At 30.9% G+C, this 19540-nt stretch overlaps 1 protein-coding gene across 2 annotated transcripts in view; it reads left to right on the top strand.

The window, feature by feature from the left end:
• Nucleotides 1-19540, top strand: part of Mp (collagen XV/XVIII-type protein multiplexin) — a 1718393-nt gene that overhangs the window by 478127 nt on the left and 1220726 nt on the right. For both annotated transcript variants that reach the window (XM_075369827.1, XM_075369826.1), the window contains exon 4: nt 203-505. In XM_075369827.1, coding sequence (XP_075225942.1) covers nt 203-505 — 303 coding nt within the window. The remainder of the gene's footprint in view (nt 1-202; nt 506-19540) is intronic.

The following is a 19540-nucleotide window of genomic DNA, read 5'->3' as shown; positions in this document are numbered from 1 at the left end:
CCAGATCGCTCGCAGGTTTACCAATCTCATTACTTTTCTCACACACTTCTTATATGCTTCTTGTTTTGATTTACTATTCGTTTTTCAGAATTATTAGTTAAAGATCGAAATTTATCTAATTTATTAGCTAAAATAATTCATCTTATTAAAATACGGTTAGTTTTTAATTTCTAATTTATTTTTTTTTAATTAAAATTTTCAGGTTGTTCAACTTGGAGTACAACTTTTCAATTCAGGACCCGGCTTAACAAATATTAGCTTGTTATATACTGATGTAAATACTCAATACGCTTCACAAACTTTGGCAAGTTTTGTTGTATCGTCAACATTTACTAAATGGACAAGATTTGCATTCAAAGTTACTGCAGATGAAGTGACATTATATTTTAATTGTCAACTATACGATACTGTACAAGTTAAACGTGAACCGCAAGAACTTGTATTCGATTCAGCATCTACACTGTACATAGGACAAGCTGGACCAATCATAAAAGGAGCTTTAGATGTAAGTACCAAAACTTTATTATTTTTTTATTTGTAAATATATAATGTTCATCACATGAAATATCATTTATAATTATGTTTTATGGTATTTTTTTTTAAAACCATGTTTTTTGGTTTTTTTTCATAAATTTTATCTTTAACACTACATTTTGTTAAACATAATTATAAATTTAAAATAATTTTTGTTTATTTAACATCATATGTTGTATATACATTACTATTACTTGCATTGTATATGTGTAATATATTTACGTGATGTAGATATCTAGTGGTGATAAATTATTGTATGCAATTTATTTAATGCATTTGAATAGTAGAATATGTATTACAACTCAACGTTTCGGAGGCAATCATCTCAAGTGTGTCTTATCTTACAAGCTACTTAAAATTTCATTCAAAAGCAATCCAACGGTAACGGTGAACAGATGTTTTCAAGAAAATAATTTTCAGTCATTATTAAAACAAGTCTTAAAATATATATATATATATATAAAATAACAAGAAATATTTTACGTAAAAATATTATCTTTATTAATCTCTTGGGTTAACCAATCAACTATGTAAAAACCTTTAAATTTAATTCACCACATTTCACTTAGAATTCTCTATGCTTCCTCAGGTTATATTAAACATTCATATACACATCATACAAAATTCTCTTATTCTTTATACGAGTATGATGTGTGCATCATACTCTTATAAAGAATATGAATGTTACCTGAGGAAGCTTAGAAAATTTTAAATTAAACGTAATGAATTTAATTTATAAGTTTTTATAGTTGATTGGTTAACCCAGAAGATTAATAAAGATAATAATTTTAGGTAAGGTATATTTTATTATATTTAATTATATGCAATCAAAAGGAAAATAAACTTAAATTATATTTAACTTAATATTCATATATATATATATATATATATATATATATTATGTCAATTTTACCCTTATGTTATTGATTACCCTTTGTTAGTTTAAATTATTTATAGAATGTTTATATAATTATTACAGTTCGTTAATAAAAATAAATGCTTAATGGGGGGGGCTTCTTTAAATCAATTTTAATCTTTTAGTTGGAATTTTTAAAAGTAATATTATTATTAAAATATTTATATTTTTATTTTTGATGAATTTATAAACTGGTTTAAAAACCTAACTTTTTCATGTTGTTTATATAAAAATTTATAAGGTTTTATCTTAATATTCATATATTATTAAGTTATGCTACCACTGCAGCGTATAATAATATTATAACTTTATTGAAACTTAGCAAACTGGAATATGATAGAGTTTCTTATATATCGATCGATTTAATTTAAAATTGTTTAAAAAATACTATTTTCACTTTTCTTTCTAGTACTGATGGGAATAACATGATATTGTTTAATCATAAAATCAGAATGGAATAAACTAGTAGCTTCATACTTCGCATGAAAATACTAATTAATACTAGATTTCATTCGATCGTGTACTGCATAAAAATATTTTTACGACATAAAAGTATTTTACTGCTCATAATTCCTTAAACATCAATAAAAAAAATTTATGCGAAGTTAATCTCATATCATAACATACAATATTTTTTTTTTTTTATTTTACAAGGTAAACGATGTCCCAAAATGAACTGTTATTTTAAGTTTTCTGCAATTTTTTTCGCGGTAAAACCAGAGTAGAAATTTTTATATGCTGTTATTGGTAAATACTGAGATTAAATTATGAAAACGTACGCATTTGAACAACGCGTTGTATTGTAAAATAACAATGTAAAGTTATCAAAAAAAAGAAAGATTTTATTGATGACGCAGTTTTCTTCTTACTGGGTTTGTCAATAAACAAAATTTTCGAATATGGGGATCAGAAACTCAAAAAAAAAGTTTAAAGAACTTCCTATGCATCCTGAACGGGTGATGGTTTAGTGAGGATTTTGGGCTGGGAAATTGACTGGGACCTTACTTCTTCGAAAATGATAATGGAGATACCGTTTCCGTCAACGGAGTTCGATATCGTGAGATGATTCCAAATCTTTTATTGTCTAAAATTAATGATATTGACGTAAAAAACAAGTGGTTTCAATAAGACGGTGCAAAATGCCACACTGCCAATGAAACCATGCGGTTTTTGAAAGAAAAATGGAATGGTTTCTCGCAGCGAGCTGATTGGTAGACAAGATCATGTTATTTAATAACGTTTACTTTTTTTCTTTGGGGTTATCTTAACGATAAAATATATATTAATAAACTAAAATTAACTGAGGATCTCAAAGAAGAAATTCGACTTCAAATGTCAAGAAGTTGACATTTGCTGGCATTTCCCAGCAATTAATGTCAACATGTTTTAGGAAAATTTTGTCAAAAGAGAACATGTGCAGCCAAGGTCGGGGCGCTAATCTGTCAAATGGTTGTATCTCACATAACCTCTATGTCACTGCTTTTTTAATAAAGCAAAAAGATATCAATTATAAAATAAAAAGTATGGTTTATTAAAATGTTGAAATTTCAGCTCATTTCAGATCACCTTTATTTAAGTCGTATCAAATATCCATGCGTGATATTTGTCCTTCAACGAGAAGTTTTTCTACCGATATTCGTTAAAAATTAATATATTTTAAAAATATATTTATATATTTCAATATAATGTTTTGAAAATCAGTTAAAATGTGTTACGTAATGATAGAAAAATAATTATTCTGAAAAAAAGGATTAATGTTTTTATGAAGAAAAAAGCTATGATTCTTTTAATAGGTTATCATTCTTTGGGGTTATTTAAAAGAAAAAGTGTCAGAAATAAAAAGCGTCATATGTTTAACACCATTTTAATGTATGTGTGAGTATTTCAAAATTTTTGAAGTTACACTTCTTTTGGCGCTTTAGGAGAAAGAAACTGATCAGAGTGTATTTTCAGAAAGTTACGGAAGTTGCGCGCGCCGATTTAACACACCATGAAGATTTGCGCTGGCCGAAGTGGATCAGTTTGCACGCACATACGTTTAGTGTCTAATGTCTAATTAAGCAATTGTAAACATAATAGATATTGTGTCGTAATAAATATATATTTATATATATGGATTTCTGAAGACGGATATTTTAAACTGTGATATTGTTGTTCATATTCATAAATATTTATTTATATTGCAGCGTATATTTCTTTTTTTTTTGTGTTAATTTGGTTTCAAGATTTGAGGTTATATTTATGAATTTTAAACTTATAAGTAAGTATTATTTTTTTTTATGAGTAAAATTACATTTTTTTAATGATACAGAAAATAGCACACAGATAAATTCTTGATTTTGCGTAAATAATTTTAAATTTACCAAAAATAACATTTTTGATAAATTACACTATTATAAAATAAAACAGTTTGTAGCATATTTTTCATATCATAAGCCGCTGATAACAGTCGTGCCTATTCAATCGTCATCCGAAGAATTAATGGAACTAAATAATCGAAATATATTCGATGAACTTTGTTTTATATGACAATGAATACTTGAATACTTTTTAACTGTATAAAATAAATATAATTTAATTTAAATGTTATTTATTCAAACTTTTATTCATCGTATTTAATGTCGTGTATTTATCGATCGTTTGACTGGGTTCAAATTTGTTCGAATACGTAAAAAATCTTTATTTATTCATGCCAAAGAAATATAACTTCGTACGTGAGTGCATAAGTACACACGAGCCTTTTTTTTTTTGTTTTAACTTCTTTAATACCAAATAAACTCTTTATTTCAACTTTTTTTTTTAAATTTAAAAAATATATTTGATTTTTCGTATTTAAAATTTAATTTATCATAGCTTTCAGTAAAGATTTTCACTGGTTCTAATCTTAGTTCGTTCATCATTTCAAATTTTACCTCAAAAACGTTTTTGAAGATTTTGATTGTCTTATGAATGAATCCTTTGAATTATATATTTATTTTTTTATATAGGCTATAATATGGTTGAAATGCTCTTTAGATATTGAATATAATTCTGAATACTTTTATAACAGTATCATTCACTTAGGTGTTGAAAAAGTGGCTTTATAAATATAATATTCTTCGGTAAAAAAAAATTATTATTTTTATTTACCTACTGTTATTATTATACAGCTCTCTCCTTGTTATTTTTTTTATATTTGCACTATATCTTTTTTTTCACATCTGTGTTGCACAGTTCATATATTTTAGTCTGATAAGTAGAAATGATATATAAAAATATCTCCACCTTGAATTTTTCTTTTATCCTGTCTTTAGCAGTTCTCCTGATTGAGTCAATAGCAGCTGCTGTACAAAGTTGTCAGTTTATTACACATCATGTCAGTGAGTATTAATTGTGAAGACTGATGACTTAGTCAGCAGTTTACTAGAAATATGGCAACATTGATTGACATACGGATTTTTAAAATTATACCTCTTTAGAATGAGATGGAATATGCTTTTCGGTTTTACTTAATATTATTCTAATAAAATATTTTATTTTTATTTATTTTATCCATAAAAAATGTAGTCTTATCTTTTATTTTATTAAAAATTAATTATTTTTTAAATTATAAAATCTTTTTGTAAAATAATCAAAGGCTTCAATTTTTACAGTTCTTTATGTAACTGTAACGTATTCTTTTGATGTAAACATTTTTTATTTAGCATAATGTTTATTTTTATTACATTTTTTTTGTTTTACAATTTTATTCTGTTTTTTTTTTCCTTTTTACTTATATAAACTTCCATTCTTATTGAAGAAGGATTTCATTTTTTTTAAATTTACACATTAAAATTTTGTTTGAAATGTAAATTATTGTTTTTATTTTTAAGCTCGATGTATAATTTTAAAAATATTTTTTGTTTTATTTAAATTTTATTTTTTATTAATAAGAATTTTTCCTTATACACTGAGATAAAAATAATACTAATATCTATAGTTTTTAAAGAAAAACCTTTTATTCTAATCCTTATAAATATTTTTATGTAATATTCGTAATATAGATAACAGTAATCGATATTTAAGTTTCTTCATTATTAATATTAAATATTTTTACTGTTTCTTACTACTGCTTTCAATATATATATATATTTGTGTTAAGATATTCAGGACTGAAATATTATATTTGTATGTAATTAATCATTAATTGTTAACTAGAATCCAGTAGTAATTATAAATAGGAAATCACTCTAATTGTTTTATATTATTCCAATTCTTTGTTAAAATTATAAAATTATTACATTTTCTTATATTATAGTTTCTATTATTAATATTCTAGTGGGTAATTTTGTCCTCTCAAAGCCTATGAGAGGACAGCGGTTATTCTTTGTGGTAATAATAGGTTACTATTATTATATTCTATTTAAAATATTATTATATTATTTAATATTTAATGTAAATATTATTATATACTATTTAAAAAAAACCCTTGTCTAGTTTAGCAAAGAAGCCCAATTTTTCATTTCCGATTCCCTCTCTATTTGGCAGACAGAAACGTACTGATTTTTAGAGTACAACGCACTACCTACATTCGATAACGAGTAGATCCCTACAGACAAGCATCATATTTAAACTCACTCACCATTTTGAGTCAATAGATAAGCAGTGAAACCAGTGAACCACCGAGCAGTGGTATATGAAAAATACACCACTGACAGTCAACATAACTTAAAAAGTTTTTAGACCTTAAATTGAATGTAACTCAAGAAATCTTCATCAAATTTTCACATTCACAAATTCAGATACACTACTACAGTATACATAAATTTCAGTGAAATTTATTTAATTAATTTTTTTTAACCTCAGGGTCCGCATTTTCCACATAGGATGAGATGAATGTTTTGTAGCGTGTGTGAAAAATGCCATGCCTGACCGGGATTCGAACCCAGGACAACTCCGGGTGAAAGGCCGAGACGTTACCACTCGTGCCACGGAGGCCGCTCAGTGAAATTGATCTATTGATTTTGGAGGTTTGCAAACCCAAAAATTTATATATATGCAGATGAATACATATATGTATGCACATACATACCATTCGTATATATATAAGAAAATCACAATTTAAGTGAATGGTATTTTCGTACTTCTTTTACCTCGATAGGTAAAGAAAATTCATTTTCCCCCTCCATTCACACAGTGAGAATAAAAGTAACACCGTACTTTTTTTTGAAAAGTGTGAAAAAAAGCTCGAGAAACCTCCATCCCCGAGCAACAGAAGAGACCAAGTCATTTTAACTCGGCTAAGGATGGACACACCAGGCTTACCTTCGCTCACCTACTTGGCTCTCTAAGATCTGTGAGGCTTGCAAGGACAAATGGTCCGTGTACCACCTGCTCGTTGACTGCCCAATCTTTAGAACCATCCGACAAAACATAGACCTGGGTTCGGATATGAAATTTCTATTAAACCAGAACGAGGGTATAAAACGTCTATCGAGGTTCCTCTTCTACAGTGGAATGAAGAATACGATTTAGTGATTTTTGTCTGATTTATGTATTTTATTTTGTATTTATTGTTGTCACTTGTCAATGTTTGTTATTTATTGTTTCTATTACTTTATTGTTTATTTTTGTTCCTTATGATTTTTGTTATTACATGATAGTGTTACTGTAGTCGCTAATGATAATAATTGTTAATTAGTAAAAATAAAAAAAAAGATAGAAATACTAACTTTGAGAAAAATTATTTAAAAAATTAAATTATATATACGCTATTTTTTAGTGCATTTTATTAGAATTGTTATTAAAATAATAATTATTATTATATTTTCTGTTAAGAACACTATGATTTCTTTGTTGCGTACTGTTTACCTTTCTTAGTTTCATTCTTTTATTATATGTTGTTGGGTTTTGGAATAACACCATTGTCAAAACTTACTTTACTGGTACTTTTAAATATCTGTTAGTGTTCATATAATATTTAGTCATCACCTCTCCCTTTGTTTGACGTCATGTCTTGTCTGGCTTTCTTTTTGTTTATTTGTTATTAACGATTATACTTAACAATTAATTTTATTTATCCATTTCTTGTATTTAGTAAATTGAGGTTCTTGAAAAGGACATTGATTTAATTGTTGATCTGTTCATTTACAATCGTTTTATTGTTACTTTTTACTTTGAAGATTTTTAGATGTTCTAAAATGTTCATTCTTCTTCCTTCAATACAATTGTGAATTAATTTCATTGATTCTTCCATTGTCATCGGGTAGTATGTTCTTCTTTTATTAAATGCGTTGCTTAATTAGAATCTTGTTTATCGATTTTAAAAGATCTCATGTGTATATCTTAATTTTAATTTTCTTCCCGTTTGTACAGTGTATATTGCATTGCATTTACATTTCATTTTCTATATATACTATTACGGTTATACAATACTTTTTCTTCAATATTACTATGAAAAGTCTTTCTTAGCGTATTATTTGTGTTACAGCCATTTTTATATTATATTTACCAAATAATTGTTTAATTGGGTAAATTTTTTCCTCCGTAAATGTTAATTTACTCTATTTAAAGGTATTTTATCTTTTGTTGTTTTAAATTCATCTCTTTTACTTATAACTTTATTCTTTCTTCAGATCATTTCTTTTCTATACCCGCTATTTTCTGTTATTTGAAAAATCGTGTTTAACTCTTTTATATACTGGTTTGTTTAATGGCAATCTGTGTAGTCTATCTATCATATATCTAAAAGCCGCTAATTTACTCTGCATTGGCGATTCGAATCTTATGTTATGATGTATGTATCTGTTGTTATCTGTATGCTATCTATTTTTTTTTAGAATAGTTAAGAGTATAATGTGTACATATTTATAAGCACAATAATAGTATGAATCACATTTCTTAAATTTACTTTATGTGTAAGAATAATCTAAACTTGTTGCAAATTTAGCTCGTTAAAATTCCATTGATGTAAATGAAAATCATTTGCCCCCTGAGTAGAGAATAACATTATTAAAAGCAATGTTTCGACAAAACTACATTTTTTTTTTTAAATATTCAGTAGCTAAATATATTTGCGTATAAAACCAGATATTATTGTGTGTGTGTTCTCGCGTGCATATATAAGTATAAATATTATATTTATATATATTTTTACGGCAGACTGATAACCGATAGTTAGAGAAACAATATTATCAGATAATTTATAATGATTATAAAATTCTCGATCTATATATTCAATTTTTCTAGATTTAGGTCATCTGTGGACCGCACGAACAACTCTGCCTATGGTTTTTAATTATTTTACTCAATTAACTACAATAATACTCGTATTTTGTGAATTGATCTAATTTATCTCCTCATACTACGCCAAGCTGTTGCTGGCTTGTTTTATTAGTGCTTGAAACCCACTGAAATTTATGATTTTGTCTTAAAATGTGTTCCAGTCATTTATTTCTTCATCGATGATCCTAACATATCATTACTGATATCCTCCACACTTCGAGTGTCCTTTTGAGTTTTGATGTACGTCAATCCTGACGTACATCAAGATATAAGATTTTGAAATAAGATTTTCGAATCTTATATCATTCATGCGAGAAATGTGATCATAGAATTGGATTTTGCGTTTTCGGATAATATCGGTGAGTTTTTGACAATCTGTATTGAGTTCTTTGTTGTTTTGGAGGTTGTTGGTTTTCCTTGGGTTTAACTTTTTTAAGGATCTTTCTTTGCATTCAAGTATTTCGGTGTCGCGTTGTTAGTGATCTTAGGCATTCTGATGCACGTAAGCATTCGACGATGACAGTTTTGTAGTGGCGGATCTTGGCGTATTTTTTAACGTAGAAGTTTCGGGTGGTTTGGCGACTTTGAGTGTGCATGTTCATTTTTTATAGCTTCTTTCTCAGAGGTGTTGAGCCTGACGGTTTACCGAGGTAATTGAATTTTCTGACTAGAGATTTGATTTTTGTCGATTCGAATACATTTGGGAGAATGATTAATGAATTGTAAATTAATGAAATATGAATTGTACTTTTTAGAAAAAGGGAGACCACATTTAACGGTGATTATTTGAGGGATTTCAAGTAGTCGAGCTACGTTTTTTATGTTTCCAGACGGTAGAACGATGTCATTTGAAAAGCGAGGAAAATAATGTTGAGATTGTTTTTTGTATCCGAGATGAATTCGGTTGAGGCGTTTCAGGTTAGAGAGTTCGTTTTTAATATTAATAAAAATTATTATTTGCAATTTCTTTTATCGTGTAAAATTTTTATTGTGCTGTAGTTACGAAAAATTTATCTACCGGTACGGCAACATATGAAAATAAAACGTACAAATGTTAAGTTCATTTTTACATATATATATATATATATATATATATATATATATATATACGCGTGTATCCATTAATGCATATATATATATATATATATATATATATATATATACATTAATATATACAAGAACCATAGCACAGTAAAATCTTAAAATTGGTGATATCTTAAAAACGGTTTATATTATTTTAATTAATGAAATGGTAACATAAAGTTCAATCATTTTTATAAATTTTATTGGCGATAATTATATCGTGATTTATTCACAGATTCAAAATATTTCACTGGCACTACGCGAAATATTATAAAACTCAATTTTAGCATTACTACTCTTCCTTGGGTTGAGTTTCACGGATTAGCTCAATCGGTAAGGTCTTGTTTAAGACTTGTGTTAAAAGTAGGATTAGGCGTCTTACATCGATGGGAATATCGCGTGTAGCATTCGCATCGGTGGCACCCTGAATGAGGAAAGATGGAATATGTCTTGAGGTCTTTGAAGATGACCTCCGGTGAAGCCCCTCAGGGCTAGATACGGAGGGGGTGGTGTGGCGTTTAGATCCGTCACATGACGGGGGTTTTCTCCTTCGGGGTCAGGATGCTCAACAAATCAATAGCAGTTTTATCTGAATGTTTAAAACCATTCCAATATATCATTGAAAATATATATTTTTTTTAAATTATTCCTAACGACAAAGCGATTCTTGAGTTTTTATTTAATATAATTGTAAACAAGATACATTTTAATTTATGCATAAAGATTACGAAAATATTGGCGTTTAAAAATACTTATTCTATTTTTTTTTTTATATAACGTCTTTTAAGAGCAAATTTTAATAAATTAATTAAAATATAATACTGCTGGTATAAATATTAATTCATACAATACACTTAATTTTGTATTTTATGTACCACTAACAAGATTATAGAAGAATACTTTGATAATTTAATTGTATAGTGTGTGTGTGTGTGTGTGTGTGTGTGTGTGTGTGTGTGTGTGTGTGTGTATTTATATTTATTTTATATATATATATATATATATATATATATACAAATACTTAGTTGTATAAAAGTCGATAACTGCTACAGAGCAAAGAGCTTTTGTGTATTGTTTTGGCAGCCATCCTTTGTTGTAGGCTGAATCGTGGAAGGTTGAGGTTACTGTATGTCTGAACTAAATATTATTCCTAGACTACCGACTGCTGTTATTCCAGAACGGACCACTGTACGAGGTGTATTCCTCTGAATTAATCTGATATAACTTTGAGTTTATATATATATATGCATAGAAGAGAAATAGAGGAACAATGGAAGAGAATAAATAAGAATGAGAGAGAAAATATATCTAAAACCTGAACTCGGTATGACCTTTCAACACAAATCTGATTTTGTAACTTGTGTGCAGCTTTGTTTGACCTTTTGATTTAGTCGTATTATCCTGAATTTATTGGGATATTGTTCCCAATTTAACCATTTATAATAGAATTTATTTATTTAACTCTATTTTCATATTGTCAAATTGTTGTTTTATTTATTTCTTAACTTATTTAAGTGTAAAGGTGTGTTTAAATATGATAATTTTCTACAATGCATGTGTTTGCATACGTATATATAATAAAATAGCAATATATTTTATACCATGGTAAGCTTTTAAGGGTGTACTCATAATTTACCTAACATATAGTTCAGCGGTATTACAATTTATAAATATATATATATATATATATATATATATATATATATATATATATATATAGGATTTTTCTTCTTTTTTCTCGATGAGTCGGAGAAATACCATTTGCGTACCCCCCATAAATGGAGGAATGTCGGACTCGCACGGGTTCGGCTTGATGTTATTAAGAGCCTATGTGTTACCGCACCCTATCGACTAAAATTCCTATCTCACCGTACCCTTCTCCAGGAGCTGATCTCAGGGCCCCCCTCCACGATGCATTCGTTTCGAATGCAGTTCAAACAAATTTTCACACGAAAAATTAATAAAATATTGCAACGTGTGAGTTACTCGACCTAAGGTATTAATTAGACAAAAGCGCTAAAATTCTAATTTCATTAAAAACCAGACGACATCGATGACACCAAGATATGCAAGTACGATAAATACCGGTGAAAGCGTTAGGATAAATCATTATATTACCTGTCGATAAACATAAAAGGCAAACTTTAACCGACCAGCTTGAATTTCCTTAACGAATTTTAATCCAGACCTTATGGATACGGTGCAGGTAAAGGTTACCTACGCGATCACAAGCCATCGATTCATCGATAAGAATAAACTATTACTCTGGTAGTAATTTAGGGAAGAAACGAAATTGACAAACGGCATATGTTAGATCGGGTTTTACCTGGACAAAACAGACGACTACACCCGGACGACCGAATCTGAATCCCTCTTTCAACTAAAGGCAAAGGATCAGCAAGGATCAGGCAAGGATCAGCATCTCAGCACTTACTCAGCTCCAGTGGTAGCTGCCTCTAACCACCAAGGAGTAGCCGCACCAGGCCCGGCTATGCCGTTCCCAGCCGCTCCAACTGGTGAGCGGATCTCGGTCTTTCACGCTCAAGGGGTCGGAAGTACCACCGATTCATCGCCGCCGCCCATCCAGGCAAGCCCAGACGAACGACAACTCCACGAAGGGCTGTTCCAACCCCCTCTCACTCCTTTCTCTTTTATCTGTGATGTTAATCTTCAATCCAGTTTCTAGCTTCATCCTCCTTGGTCTTTAGTATGACAGCGGTTAACTTTGACACCTCCTTCCACTGAGCTCGTCCTCTTAGCATTTATTCAACGGTATTATCTGGTGTTAGCTGTCCTAGCCCATAAAGATGCCTATTCTGATCCCAAGTATGTAAGATGTAAAAGGTATGTTCAAGGTATGTTTTCTGTATTTTCTAATCTGCAGTATTAAGAATCAGGTGTCCTGCTGCTTTTGAACCTAAAAAGATGAGGAAAACCCCCCGTGTCCCGACAACAGTTGTGTAAGCCAATAAGTGGGTTAACCATGTTTCCTCCTAATCCATGGCGAGAGCTGGGGTATTAGGTGTTTAGTCCCTTATTCGTTTCACCCCATTGCATGTCCCATTCTCTCAGCCATTGTTCCTTGGTACTGATTTGGAGATACCATTTCGTCTTCGCATCAGTTGCCTACCTTAATGTCACTGGGGGTATCCCAGCAATAACCTCAACTGCAGGTCCGGGTGTAGTTCGATATTCGGCAGCTATTCCTACTGCTGCTCTTTGTTGCAGCGAGGTTAGGCGATTTGCATTCCTCTTTTTTTCTAACGCCGAGGATCACACAGGGATCGCGTACAACATTATTGATGTAGGAACAAATAACGTCAATCGCTTTTGGAAAACACGCTGGATGACTTGCCACCAACAGTGCCAGGTCATCCGAATCTGCAACCATGTGATTGTCACCCGGAAGCTCAGTGCTCAAGAGGCCATCATATCCCGTGTTCCACAAAATTAGGCCCAGAACCTTAAGGTGCACCACCCTACGTGTTGAATTTAACGGGCCCATTTTCAGTTTCTGCAGTCAACAGCTACCTAGCTGTTTAGTGTCGAAAGTAGGTATTCGCTGATACCCCTGGCCATCAATCCTGGCCGTCCAAGGGCACCTTTCAACTAACCCGCTTATCACCGCACCAGAAACACTATCAGATCTCGTACTCTTTTTCTTATTGATTCTGGCCTGTTCAAGTCATGTACTGTAAAGCACCGATCATGGGTGGAAGAAATGTCTGTTCTTTCTGTTTCCTTCACCGGGAAAAGGGATAGTACAGCCCTTAGCGTCTAGCCCCTAAGGGACTTCGGATTCCCTTACTAAATTTGTTTGTTACAATCTAGCTTTACTCCATGTGTTGTCCTCTAACTCATTAATGAGCTCTTCCCAAGCATAAGCCTTTGCTTTCTTTATAGCCGCTCCAAGTCTATTCCTGGCCATTCGGTGTTCTTCAGTCAGTGACATTTCCGACTTGTAATATAAAGAAGCTCTTTTTATTTATTTATTTTTATTAATAATAGTTATATTTTATCTCGTTTTCTTCTCATACATTATAAAAATTTTACATAAAATTATTCTCTATAATCTATTAAGTAATTTTTTAAAACAGGTGCAATTTATCATATTTATTATAAAATAACTTTTTGGCAATTTTTGTAAATCAGTTAAAAATCCAGCTTATATGTTGAAAATTAAAATTTCAGGAATATGATTTTGTTATCATAGCAAGATGCAATACAAATTATATAAATAAGATATACATAACTAGAATTATCATAAATCTTTTCTTCTCTTATACTGAATATATATTCTATTATTAACCGTAATAAATATTTTGTTATGGAGTTTAACAAAGTGGAATGTATATAAATGAATTTATCTTTATTACAAAATAAACTAATTTACGTATTACTTTTTTACACTTTTCTTAAACAGAAAAAAATATTGAAAGAATGGTAAAAGAAGGGTTTAATGTAAAAAAATTATTAAAAAGCTTACAACAGAGTTGTATAACGTTCCTGTCACGCAGCTTTCCTGGAATGCTATGCAGATGTGGGTTGTTTCTGATGTACGGATAGCACATACATACACAAACAACATACTTTAAACTATTTATAATTTTATATAAATACAATAATTCTTCGTTCCTTTAATCTAACTACAGTGCGGGCGCATACCATATTTAATTCGCGCGGGTGTGGCGTTAGTAGCGGCGATAGTCGGTATTAACTAAACTAATGTAATTTTACAACTTGCATAACACAAAGTTCGCATGTCGGCAGGCAGGTATAGAAGTACGGCTTAATGAATCAGGTACAGAGTACTCGGGCGATCGAATTCGAGGCTTAGTCAGACGAGTAACTATTTTACACTTTAAATATTATTCATTTATTTAATTCTGCCACTCACCTGTGATGTCAGAACATAGCGGACGACTACAAAAGCTGTACGTCAGTGCTACACTAGCGCTCCTTGTGGTGACAAGGGGTACTATTGACGCAGCATGCTCACTAAGCCACTAGTTCGGAGTATTTTTACTTCCTTGAACGAAGTAAAAGAAGTGTTGTAAACGCGAAAAATTTCGGTTTTCTGATTTCAACGGAAATATCCATTTTGAACGTCCCTGAAGCCATTTTGACTAGTTTCGGCGTGAAGTACGTAGTGTGTATCTTGCATAATTCAAAAACGATTAGCCGTAGAATGTTGAAATTTTGGATTTAGGACTTTTGTAACATCTATTTGTGCACCTCCTCTTTTGATTGATACTGAACCGAAAGTGTCCAACAAGCCCAAAATCCAAACAATTTGGATTAACTGCAGTAATAAGCTCTCATTGAAAGGGTTTCAATGATGTAATAACTGGTACTTATTTTCATTGGTTCCAGAGTTTTAGCCAAATAAAATTTTAATTAATTTAATATTTTAATTTTGAAAGGGAAGGCACGTCGGTTCGAATAAGACTTCAGCTCCTTTTTTTAATTTAACTATATTGATTTATTAATAATTATTAACATCTGATTAAAAAAAAAACAAAATGAAATAAAATTTTATGTAACAAAAATTAATTAAAATTTAAATTTAATTTAATTAAAATTTTTTTTTACGTAACTATTTTTATGTGTCAATTTTTTACCATATTTCAATATATTTAAATAAAAAAATAGTTAAAAACTTTATATGCATATGAAGTGGGATTCGAACCAATGTGTGAATGGTTACGGATCTGACACGTTATCACATACACGATATAACTACTTGAGGGACGTGAAACAAATTTAATATATGAATTAATATAAAATGCTGATACGGACACCACAAAAAATGTGATGCAATGTGGTATCCCCTTCAATGTAATTGTATAAACTTTATTTAAGAATTGGAGGATCGCTTCTCGCTTTCAAATGAAATAAGTTTAAATGAAGTGCAGCAGAAAATGTGTGTATGTAATTTAATAGGCGTAAAAGGAAGTCATGTAGTATCCAAATCAGATTTTTTGGGGTAGGGATGCGATTTTGCAAAAATCTCTTTTTGCAGATATTGTTATTTTTAACATACGTGCGTAAGAGAAATATGACCTTACGTCAGGCAAAATCTTGAGATACTGAGGGTAACCTAGCTCTACAGCGTCACCCCGTAGACTTTTTAAGTTAAAAATTTAATGTCATCAGTGCCCCATATATAGGATTAATGTAACCAAGTTTGGTCAAAATCAATTTAGTAGTTCGGGAGATATAAGGTGATTTAGTGGTTGACACCCAACACACACACACACGCGCGCGCGCGCGTACATGCAAACATCCGTCATAGAGCTGCTGTAGCGCTATCTATACGGGAAAGTAAAAATGAACATTGTTTATTTTTATCTAATAAATCGATAAAAGTCCAAATGAATGTTTTTCTGGAATTTAGATATAACAATGCAAAATAACTTATAATCTTAGGATAATAAAACGGAAATCACTTGAAAATGGTAGAGTTTAAAAACAAAACGAATTTCGAACGGTATGTAAGCTACTTTAGATACAGTACGAGAAGTCTGTGTCTAGTACTTGTATTTTAGTGTTGATTCCACTCATATAGGAGTTCAGTTTTGTAACAATTTTATGTGTAGTTTGAAATAGATTTTTGTAGAAAGAGCTTAAAAATACTATACAATATCTCCATAATGAAATGTATCTACTTTTTCTCTCTAAAATTAGTGTCCCGATATAAAAGGCTTTAAACCGTAGAATTATTTTTTTTGCAATAATCTTACCTTTTTTTATTCACTGTCTCCAGTAACAACATGCTTATCTCAACTACAGTTACTCTATTTTTCCTTTTTAGAAGAGAAGAAATGAGTTTTGTAGCGTATGAAAAAACAGTGTTCAAACACTGAAGAGATAAAAACTCTCTACCATGGAGGTCGATGTATAGAAATTTTACATAAAAACAATCATATTAAATTTTGATCAAAATCGTGTGTATTGTTATAAAAAATTAAATTTTTTAATTTATTACTTTTAAGAAATATTTTACAAAACTTTTTTATATATAGTTTTAATAAAGCATGAGAAATTCGTAAATAATTATATTACTGTTAAGCAGAGAAAATTGAAATTTAGCAGATACTCAACATTAAAACAATCATTTTTCCACATAAAATGTGGAAACTACATGATGGAACACAAACTTGTTATTCTAAGAGAGGCGCCACTATCACTACGAGTCCGATGCCATGACAGGCCACCGACTAGCCGAACCGGTGGGCTTCCCTGGCACCTTAGTACTCATATTAGCCAGGTTTCCCAAGCAGCATTTGATGAGTGACTGACGAGGGCGCTTCATTTTCAGAAGGGGCCGCAATATCTCTTCTGCATATCATCTCTACCGGCCATGCCCATTTCCCAAACTAGGCGGGATTGGGTAACTAAACCAGTAGTTCCGCAGGGTGCACGCTATGCGGTACAACGTACATCGAGGTCAAATCTGGGATTAGCTTTCGCTCGCGTACGAGTAAGATGGTTAGATTTTCCGCTCGCGTTGGTAAGATTTCCCTCACGGTGCTTGATGAGCACCGATGGATCACTTGAGGATACCCTACCATATATCATTACTACTTGCTGCATCCTTTTCCAAGAAGGGCCTTTTTATAGCAGGAAAACTTCTAAAGCACTAAACCACACTAATTACACCTAAAGAATCCGGAGAGCCTCATAAGGCACAAATAAATTATTCTAATTGAAAGAGTTGTTAGATTGTGGTAATGATTTCGATCAAAAAAATTAGGCTTTGAAAATCCTTAAATATAAATAAAAATGTAAAAATTAACAGCCTAAACTCATATTAAATAATTTACCTTTATTGATTCACGATTTCTTTTGCTTTTGAAAAAATCTGATGTGGACACTAAATGACTTTGTTGTACGCCTATTAAATTACATATACTTTTTTTTTTGAAAAATGAAAAGTACATAAAATTTTACTTCATTAATAACGTTGATAATTTTTCATATTTTTTTTTATTGTTATTATTGAATTATCATTTATTGTAAACTAATTACTAATAAATCAATATATTTAATTTAAAAAATTAAAGTTAAAAAAAAATAGGAGAAGTCGGATTCGAACCTATGTGCCTTCCCCTTGTAAGATCTAAATATTTTAATAATTAAAATTTTATTTGGCTGTTACACTAGAACCAATGAAAATAATTACCACTTATGATATATCGTTGAAAAGCTCTAAGTGAGGGCTTATTACTGCAGCTAAGAAAAAGTCCAAAATCCAAATGTTTTGGTTTTTGGGCTTTTTTGAAAACGTTGGTCCAGTCGATTGCAATCAAAAGGGTAGGTACACAACTGTTACGGCAGTCCTAAATCCAAATTTGAACATTTTACGGCTAATCTTTTTTGAGTTATGCTAGATGCATATGTACGTACTGACGTCACGCCAAAACTAATGAAAACGGATTCAGATTTGATGAAAATGGATATTTCCTTTGAAATTTGAAAAATGAAATTTTTCGTCGATCACAAGACTTCCTTAACTTCGCAAAAGGAAGTGAAAAGAAATGTTTACAATGTTGCAATGTAATTTTAGTCTCCGTTCAAAATCCTCACCAATAGCCGTTATACAAAATTTAGCGCGGCTTATAATGTTCATAAAATCGTTTTGAAATTCTCCAACTGGATCCTGGAAACATCTTGTATGATGTCTTTCAACTCTTCCAACGTCCGTGAGTTGTTCTTTTGGACTATCCCTTTCAAATAGGCCTAGAGCTAAAAATCGCAAGGCGATAAGTCCGGAGATTGGGGTAGTCACAAATCCTCACTCATTGTTCTATCCTTCATGAAATCTCGGTGGATTTGAGTGAGACCGATCAGAAATGTGGCAAGTTGATCCGTCTTGTTGGAAGTATCCATAATAAAGTTCTTCTGGAGTCAGGTTTTCTATAAATTCTTCGTACAGTCGTAAATAGATGCCGATATTAACAGTCTCCTCAAAGAATATTGGTCCGTTTATCCGGCTTCCAGAAGTTGCACACTAAAAACCTACTTTTAAATCATGGAGTGGTTTCTGATTGGTTTTATTTGGGTTTTTCGTTGCCGAGTACCGCGTATTCTGAGAGTTAACGTAGCTTGCTATAAATATAACCACGCATTATCTGTTGAAATGAAGAGAAAAGAATCAAGGAATACTTCGCTAATATTCCGTAAGAGACACTGGCATTAATTTACTCGTTTACTATCATATTTTAATTCATGCATAGGCTTCCATTTGTATATAGTGAAGTATACGCCGACAAAATGTTAAATATACTCCTGGTTGTTGGACTAATCGTCGTGTTGACTTATTAGGACCTCTTCCGATACGATTCGCTATATCAGCCACAACTTCCGGAGTTCGAACAGTTGGTTGTTTCACTCTGTGCATCGGTAATATAGCCGGTTGTTCGCCACTTTTTCACTAAAGCTTGAATTGTTGATTTTGGAGGAACATTACATCTAGGATATGCCCCTTGAAACCTTTCACGAACCAAATTTATTGAGGTTTTTACGAACATATTCCTCCACATTGAAAACACTCTGCTCAATTGAGTACCCATGACGCACAAACACTACAGAATCTCTTTATTGGGTTGAAGGGTGTAGCTAATGAGCAAGTCAGTGACCTTCAACTAATATGCATGCGCGACAAATATACCATCTTCTGACACAGTATGTGTCAGATGATTGAGACCGATTTTATACGGTCCCCCGGGTTTTATAGAAGATACAACTTTATGGTTTTTTAAA

This window comes from Lycorma delicatula, chromosome 6 (genome assembly GCF_047948215.1).
Source record: "Lycorma delicatula isolate Av1 chromosome 6, ASM4794821v1, whole genome shotgun sequence".
NCBI classification, from domain to species: Eukaryota; Metazoa; Arthropoda; class Insecta; order Hemiptera; family Fulgoridae; genus Lycorma; species Lycorma delicatula.
Note: the sequence above shows the minus strand (reverse complement) of the source record. Positions and strands in the feature narration are given on the sequence as shown.